The sequence below is a fragment of the Cynara cardunculus genome (assembly GCF_001531365.2).
Source record: "Cynara cardunculus var. scolymus isolate 2C chromosome LG 5, CcrdV1, whole genome shotgun sequence".
Classification (NCBI taxonomy): domain Eukaryota; kingdom Viridiplantae; phylum Streptophyta; class Magnoliopsida; order Asterales; family Asteraceae; genus Cynara; species Cynara cardunculus.
In genome coordinates, this window is record NC_037532.1 from 7409496 (window position 1) to 7418683 (window position 9188).

Below are 9188 nucleotides of genomic sequence, written 5' to 3' on the forward strand. Positions count from 1 at the left end.
TACAATGGGCTTATTCTATTTTGGATCTGCATTAATAAACCTTAGAGATCCTTCCTGCAACCTTGCAATTTTTATAGTCCGTGCTACTGAAGTGGGTTTAAAAGCTTTTACAAATGGCTTAACAGTCGACTTTAAACACACTCCACCTTTTCAGTCATGTGATTTTAACCGGAAAGACCATTGCCTGTATGTTTTCAGGTTTGCCCTCGAAAGTTTTATATCATTTGCAAAATTTATGGTATATTTGAATTGTTTTTGGTAATAATGTTCATTTTGCATCTGCTAGATCTTGTAAAATCTAGCTTTATTCTCGGTTCAGCTAATACAAATGTGTGGTTGACATTTTTTGGTATTGTTTCAGGACTCTTAGGAAATTGTATAATGTGGATACAAATGACTATATGTTCTCGATTTATGGGATGAGGATCTTCGGGAGCTCTCTTCTCTCGGAAAAATGGCAACTTTATAGGTTTTGTGTGTAAATTTGTAATTTTTTTTGTAAAATAGGTTATGTGTATATATTTGGATGGACCCATTCTTTCTGTAAATTAGGTTATGTTACCCAAAAAATTTATTTAAAACATCTATTTGTTCTAAAAATGAGTTTGTTATTATAGACTTTTTATATGAAGATTTGTTCTATTTTTACAGGATGATTGCAAAAGCTTGTTATTATAGACTTTTCATATGAAGATTTGTTCTATTTTTACAGGATGATTGCAAAAGCTACCAACAACACCACTGATGTTTTGGATGGATGGTTATTTGAATCTAACATAGGTACAGATGTAGTAGACTTTATAACATCTTGAAAAGATTTGATATTTTGAAATTAAATAAATTATAATAAATATGTTATATTTCGTCACATTGTGCGGGTATACAACTAGTAATATATTAATTAGTACATACCATATGAATTTGAATTTGATTTATTATATAAATATAATAGTAATTAGAAATTAAAATTAATTAATAACTTGAAATTAATATTAATATTAACTAACAATACATAACAATAAATAATAATTAATATTAATTAGGGTTATATTAGAAAAAATGACAAAAAACTTCTCATAAACTATTTCAACTAGTTTATCAATAAGCTAATTTATAGTAATTCAAACGTGTACAAAAAAATAAGCTAACTTATAAGAACATCGCTACCATCTTCTTCAAAATAGAGAAAATAAAGATTTTGAGCCAATATTTTATTCCAACAACTTTTTCAAAACTATCTCCAAAATGAAGAAATCATGTGAGAGATTCAGAGAAGAGTTTCTTCTCCAAATACAAAGAACACCCCAAAAATAATTACCAAGTGAGAGCACAAATAGAAAGTTTTGGTGGTCTCGAAGACCATCTAACTATTCATTAAGAAATGCCTGAAATACTTGCTTTAAGTCGCATTTATGGGAATATGATTTCAATATGTTTGTATCTGATTCCATTATTATATTTGTATTTTACTCAACTTCAAATAATACGATATCAAATAAGGAAATTATATTGAATAACAACATGATTTTGGCACAAAATAAAGGGTAGTTTCCTACCAGGTGTAGACATAAGTTATAAAATTCAACCATTGGTCTTCTCCTTCGCTTCATCTCCCATTTTGGTCTCTGCTGCTGCATATTTTGAAATCAAAACCCTAAAAAAGAAACAATATGGTTGTTGCTGAAATCATTCTCTCCTCATTCATCACTGTGCTCTTTGAAAAGCTGGCCTCTGCTGACTTGATCAAACTAGCTCGATCTGCGCGGATCTATTCTCAGCTCGACAACTGGAAGATCACCTTGTCCCAGATTCAAGCTGTGCTTGTTGATGCTGGTCAGAAACACATAACACAGATCGCTGTTCAACNTTCTCAGCTCGACAACTGGAAGATCACCTTGTCCCAGATTCAAGCTGTGCTTGTTGATGCTGGTCAGAAACACATAACACAGATCGCTGTTCAACAGTGGCTGCAAACACTCCATCATTTGGCTTACGACATAGACGATCTTTTGGATGAYTTGGCCACCGAAGCTATGCGGCGTCAGTTGAATAAAGGATCTGAAGCCACCACCAGCACCAGTAAGGTATTRAAGATCATCCCAACTTTCACTCCTCGTAACATCATGTATGGTCGTCAGATGAGTTCTAAGCTAGAGGGCATTACGGCCAGGTTGCATCAACTTGTTGAGCAGAAAAATATTCTGCTTTTGGTTGAAAATGTTGAACGGTCAACTAGAACAAGTAGACGATTGGAGGAAACTTCACTAGTTGATGAGTCCAGAATCGTGGGTAGGGAAAARGATAARCAGGCATTGCTCTCCAAGTTGTTGGACGATGAATCCKGCAATCCAAACTTCAGTGTTGTTTCTATAGTTGGTCTGGGAGGGATAGGAAAAACGACCCTTGCCCAAGCTTTGTACAATGAAAAARAAGTGGAGGATYACTTTGAACTCAAGGCATGGGKTTGTGTTTCTGATGAGTTCGATGTATTTACTATTAGCAAGGCTATTTTTCAAGCGGTAGGTGGGGGTGACCAAAGTTTTGCTAATCTAAATATGCTTCAAGTGGCCCTTAGAGAAAAACTTCTGRAGAAAAGGTTTCTACTTGTTCTAGACGATGTTTGGAACGAAAACTATGATCAATGGGAGCTCCTCCAACGWCCTTTTGTTGTAGGGGCACCGAGAAGTAAAGTCATCGTGACAACTCGAAATACCATAGTTACAATGGTGATGGACTCTGTTCAAGTTTACCTTCTTGAGGTTTTGTCGAATGAAACTGCTCTAACTTTGTTTGCTCAAAATGCGCTSGGTGAACAAAATTTTGACAAACACCCAACTTTGAAATTRCATGGTGAAGGTATCATCAAGAAATGTGATGGATTGCCGTTGGCTTTGCGAACGCTTGGGAGGGTCTTGAGGAMAAAAASAGATGCYGATGAATGGGAGGAGTTGTTGAACAGTGGAATATGGAATTTACATAATGAAAGTAAGATTCTTCCGGCTCTAAGACTAAGCTACTACGATCTTTCTTCGCATTTGAAGCAGTTGTTTGCATATTGTTGCTTATTCCCCAAGGACTACTTGTTYAATAAGGATGAATTGGTCCTACTATGGATGGCAGAAGGGTTTTTGCATGAGCCAAATGCTWGCAAGTCAATGGAGAGTTTTGGYCGTGAGTATTTTGAAGAACTAGTGTCAAGGTCGTTTTTTCAGCATTCAACTGATGACATATCAAGATATGTRATGCATGATCTCATAAATGACTTRGCCATGAGTGTTGGWGGAGAGTTTTTCTTTACCTTGGATGATAAGATGGGKAATGAAGCATTGGAGAAGGTCCACCACYTTTCRTATATTCCTCAAGMGTATGGAYKATATAAAAARTTCAAGGCATTACARAGAGCTAGACGCTTGCGAACATTTTTATCGGTTRCGAYGYATCGATGGCAGARATTTSACTTATCAAATAAGGTTCTTCATGAATTAGTTCCCCAACTGCAGTTCCTAAGGGTMCTAAACCTAAGTAATCATTCAATCACAGAGGTTCCAGAATCCATTGGTAGTCTCAAGCATATTCGTTACATCAATTTTTCCCAAACTGACATCACATGTTTACCGGATCAAGTCAGTGACCTGTATAATCTACAAAGCTTGTTGCTTCGTGGTTGTTATAGCTTATCTAGCTTGCCAGATAGTTTTGCAAAGTTAAYAAATCTRCGACATCTGGACATTCGTGMTACTCCAMRGTTGAACAAGATACCCTTAGGGATTGGTGGGTTGACGARTCTACAAACTCTATCAAAGGTGATTATCGAAGGGGATACAACTGGGTTCAAAATATCGGAGCTTAAAGTCCTAATGCATCTTCGAGGTCMACTTYACGTTAAGGGGCTGCATAATGTGAGAAATGGAATAGAAGCAAAAGARGCCAACYTACAACAAAAGAAGGATCTTGATGATTTGGTGATGGAATGGAGAGTTGACATGGATGATTCTCGGAATAAAGAAAATGAATATGAAGTACTTGAAGGGCTAAGACCTCATTGTAAGTTGAGGAAACTTAGTATTTTGTTTTATGGAGGAATGAAATTTCCTAGTTGGTTCGGGGACTCTTCGTTTGATCAGTTAAGGAACCTTACATTACGTGGTTGTCGAAGTTGGACACATTTACCAACACTTGGACATCTACAGTCACTTCAAAAGTTGTTTGTGGGAAGCATGAATGAGGTGAAGACTTTGGGCATCGAGTTTCTTGCATCCGCTAATTCTTTCCATGGTATTGCATTTGCATCGCTTGAAGTTTTGGAATTCGATGATATGCAAGGTTGGGAGAGATGGTCAACTAGYGGTGGTGATAACAACAGACCTGCTACATCGTTTCCTCGTCTTCGTGAGATTTCTATAAAACGTTGTCCGAAACTTAATGAAGTGTCAATTGATTTAATACCGTCACTTCGGGTTTTACGTATAGGACAATGTTCCGAGGAGGTGTTAAGAAGCATGGTTGGTGTGTCTTCATCAATTGTTAGGTTGATAATGTGGGATATTAAAGGACTTATTCTACTACATGAAGAGGTTTTAAAACATCTTGGGCAAGTTGAAGATCTGGACATATCATCATGTGATGAATTGAGATACTTGTGGGAATCAGAATCGAAGGCATGCAAGTTTCTTGTGAGTTTAAAGATATTGGAAGTAGAAACATGTGAAATGTTGGTATCATTGGGAAAGGAAGAGGATAATTTAGGGATTAACCTAACATCTCTTAAACAAGTGAAACTTTATGATTGCAAGAGTATAGAAAGGTACAAGTGTCCAGAAAGTATCGAGAAGTTGGCGATGAAAAATTGTGGTTCATTGACATCTTTGACCTTCCCAACATTGCAGGACCTCCCATCCACTATAAAGATTATTCGCATTAAACATTGTGAAAACCTGGAGGAGAGTTGGCTTCTCAACAACTTCTTGTCATCACTTGAATCTCGTCATTTGGAGGGGAGATAATCTGAGGTCGTTTCCTGAAGGATGCTTTATTTATATCACCAAACTGGAAATAGTGAATTGTGATAACGTAGAATCCATTCCAGATAAAGGGTTTGGTTTTCTTCCCCTGTTTTGCCTAAAGTCTCTTTGTATCGTTTGTTGTAAAAATCTAAAGTCATTTCCTCACGAGCATTTGCCAAGTCTCACATCTTTGGAAGAGCTGAAGATTAAGGATTGTCCAAGTATGGACTACTCCTTTCCTTGTGGGTTGTGGCCTCCTAATTTAAGTATGCTAAGTATAGGATGCTTAAATAAGCCCATGTCAGAGTGGGGGCTGCAAAATTTCCCATCCTCACTTGTTGAACTACATTTATATGGACAGAATTCAGGCGTGGTTTCATTTGCAGAGGCAGAAGATGTGAGGAGGATTAGCAGCAAYACGACTTTATCATCTTTTCTTCTGCCCCCATCTCTAACTTATCTATATATCAAGTTTTTTGAGGACTTGGAATCAGTTTCAAAGGGCTTACAACACCTCACTTGCCTTGAACAACTTTCAATTGTGTTATGCCCAAAGCTTATAGATCTGCCAGATAAACTACTTGCTTCACTTTCGTATTTGTACGTGAAAGATTGCCAGAAACTGAAGAAAAGGTGTCAAAGTGGTACAGGCAAGTACTGGCCCATCATCTCTCAAATCCCCTGCTTTTGGTATGCTTGATAATGGTACGTCCTCTCCTTGTCCATCATCTATGTTTCTTACATAATAGTACTAAAAAATTGTTCATATTAATTTTAGTAATAATAATGTTACTATTAATGGATATCAACAGAAGATTGTATGCTCACTTTTTGTTGGTTGAAAATTTGTTATGTTCASTCTTTCCCTAGCTTGCTGAATTACTTCACTTCCTTTTTTTTTTACATGTTGTAGATTATTAAAGCATCTCTTCAAAGAGATGTCCAATGTTTCTATTTGAGTGGAGAACAAAGAGTAATGTGAAAAAATGGATCATGAGACTTCCATAAGAAAGAAACAGGAGAGTATATACAAGATCCAGTGCAATAATTGCATATAGTGAGACACAGGTTTTGTCTAGGATAAACAGTTTAAGTATGGGCAAAAGGTCTGCCTGTTTCAGTTTGCCATGGACAATGGAAAAGCGCTTGTTGTCGTCACAAAAGGAGTTGTGATGCATTTTGGTTACCAGAGCATATACTTCAAGCAGAGAATAAATAACCCATGAATAAAATTCCCCTATTTTTGGGTAATTTGGTTGATGGTCAAGTGCTAGTGATTTAGAATGCTTTATAAGATAAATATAATGCAATTGTTAAGGGATAGAGAGAAYAATGGTTTGTAGATATGCGAATGTTCAGTGATATAGCAAAGCACCAGAGGGATATTCTCTTAGTAATATTTTACTATTGTAACCAAATAATTGAGAAGGAGATGGAGAGAAAATGGAGAGAAGCATTCCATTGGGAAGAATTGAAGACGAAGAACTATAAGCCAAGATAAAACTTAGAGTGCACTAGGTTGCAAACAAAAATGGAAGAGAAGGGGAAAGATAACACAATTATGAACTTCGATTACATAGATATCTTAATGTTGGAAGCAAACACATATCATGCTTTTACCATCATCCGAGATGAACACATTTCCAATAACTTGGTCTCTAGTAGGAGTTCCTGGTGGGACTGGTAGCTTTTCTCGAAGGAGGGTTCATTATATGAACTATATTCTGTTTATTATGTTATATTTTTAAGTATTCTTGTCTTTAGATTTGGATGTTATTTGTATATGAAAAGGATGTACATGAGTATGAAGTTCATTTCTTTAGTTCTTGGAGAGGTTTTGATGGGGATTACATCATATATCATATTAAAATGATCTTATTTGGGTGCTTTTGTTGTAACAGGGATGCTGCATTAAATTGTTGATGTTATTATAAGTTGAAGAAGGTGTTGATGGCTTTAGGGCAGGTAATGTGAAACCTCGTGTTTTCATACAGGGGGTGATCGAATAATGTGATTAAGCTTATCATTTATCAACTGCTAATCAACTGGCTCTAGCATACCAATTTGCAAGTAGGCCGCCAAGTCGAACCTTTATCGAATTATTTGAGATCAAACAATGCCTATAATTTCTATTAAGTTTTTTGAGTCCTATATATAAGTATGTACTTGGTTAATAACTAATATAAAACTGAAGTCTGTGTGTATGCTTAATCGACTAAATCCATATTGTACTTGGATTTCTTTATCATTAAACCATGGCAAAATGATAATTAGTACTAGTGTTCACTTCTTTTTTTGATGAACAAGACAACTTATTAACAGACTAGCAAAAGAATGGTTTATGGAAGGTTAGTATAGGATGACAACATAACTTAAATGATTACAGTGCTTCAGCATAATGTAAATATCTAGAGTTAGTTGCTGAGGTTGTTAAGCACATAAGCCACCTGCACTATGTACAACCTCTATGTTGTGGTTGCTTTGTTTTCCCTATGAAGGTTACGTCTTTTGCTTTGAAAATTCAGTGTGCTGATGTGAAGGTTCGACTCATCATTTGGTTCGGTTTACTGCTCACCTTTGCCTAATTTATATATTTCGAGAATCCGTTGGAATAGGTTTGCATCCCTGTCAAATGCTTAAATGTGTTTCTATAATCAATTTACTTCTCTGATGTAATCTAAATTTAGGATGAGTTTATAAATTATCTCTACTGATAATGGTACGTCCTCTCTTTGTCCATCATCTATGTTTGTTTATTAATTTTAATAAGAATAATGTTTTTATTAACAGAAGATTATATGCTCACTTCTTACCGTTTCATAATAGATTAGCTTTCTTATTTGAACCAACCCTGGGGATATATTGCATTCATTTGGTTTGAATGTTTAGTAATATAGCAAAGCACATCAGGATTATGTTTTTTTAGTGTATCAACTTTAATTGACGCCACTTTCGTGTGAAGTATTGGTTTGGTTTTGGTTTTGGTTTTGATTTTGGTTTTGTTATGGAAGAAGGTTCTACAACTACCCGGTCAATGAATTTTATGGTCATAACGTGTGACTTGTATGCATTACGTCCCTTTTAGTTCCTAAAATAAACGTAACAGTATTTTCTTTAAATAATTATGATAGTTCCTTCCCTTACAAAGTTATAGTTTGTAGTTTCTTCTACTTCAAAGATTGTTACAAACAATGTAGAAACATTCATAGATAGACTTTGAAGTTTGAACTGATGAGTATGTATGATGTGTTGACACAGGTGAGGCTTTCATTTCACAAGAGTTGGTCAAAGACTTAGGTGTAGAAGAAGCATGATTGAATGTTTCCAAAAACAAGTCGCAAAATAGCGACAAATGCAGGTTTCTTTCGTGCGTTACTTTTTACCTTTTAGATTCCGAAGGTTTCCTCCTGAAGCTGGTTTATTTGGCAAATCCACCCAAATGTGAAATGCTTTTTTGAAGTCATTAAAAAAACTGTCTGAAAGTATTGATAGGAGACGGTTTTATGGTTGTGTGGTTGTTCATAACTTCTTGAGTTTGATTCCAAGTCATGTTTGTTGTTGTAATCTTTTTTTTCCAGGTTGGTTGATGGCACAGTATTTGTGTTCAAATTTTGGAGCTCTTGGCGGGGTTTACATTTTTTGTTCTTCGATTGTAAGTAATTGTTTTATAAGTTTTGATCTTTTTGGTAGATATTTGTTAAAGAAGTAAAATGAGATATTCAAAAACATGCTCCATCCATTTTAAATAAATGTCCATAAAGAATATGTATAAGTCATGTAAGAATCAAATCGAATAGCTATATATATAGGAGAAATGGTCTATGGGTGACAGGTAGTATATATATATATATATATATATATATATATATAATCTGTATAAGTTATGTGTAGTTATAGATGGAGAATTATGGAGGTCTCTGTACTATTTGTTATTCGTTATGTTGTATGGTTGTGCTCTCTTTGGTTACCTTGCTAGGATCCATTTGATTAACAGTTTACAATATGGAAATGTTGTTGGATGCAGGTCGTTATCATTTTTGGTTGTGCATATGGTAATTATATCTATTTATATCAAGTCTCTTGCATCCATAAATTACATTTTCTAGCCACTTACTTTGCTAATTGTACTATATTTGAAGTATAAGGACCACGTTGAGGCATTTGCAGATTGAGTAAAATTCTCAG

General features: G+C 35.3%; 1 protein-coding gene across 1 annotated transcript; it reads left to right on the forward strand.

Moving 5' to 3' along the window:
* The first annotated feature begins 1670 nt into the window (after positions 1–1670).
* Positions 1671–8559, forward strand: LOC112512290 (putative disease resistance RPP13-like protein 1). The gene is made up of 2 exons (XM_025118169.1): positions 1671–5708; positions 8262–8559. The coding sequence occupies exon 1, from the start codon at positions 1671–1673 to the stop codon at positions 5001–5003; it is 3333 nt and encodes a 1110-aa protein (XP_024973937.1). The 3' UTR covers positions 5004–5708; positions 8262–8559.
* The last annotated feature ends 629 nt before the right edge of the window (positions 8560–9188 follow it).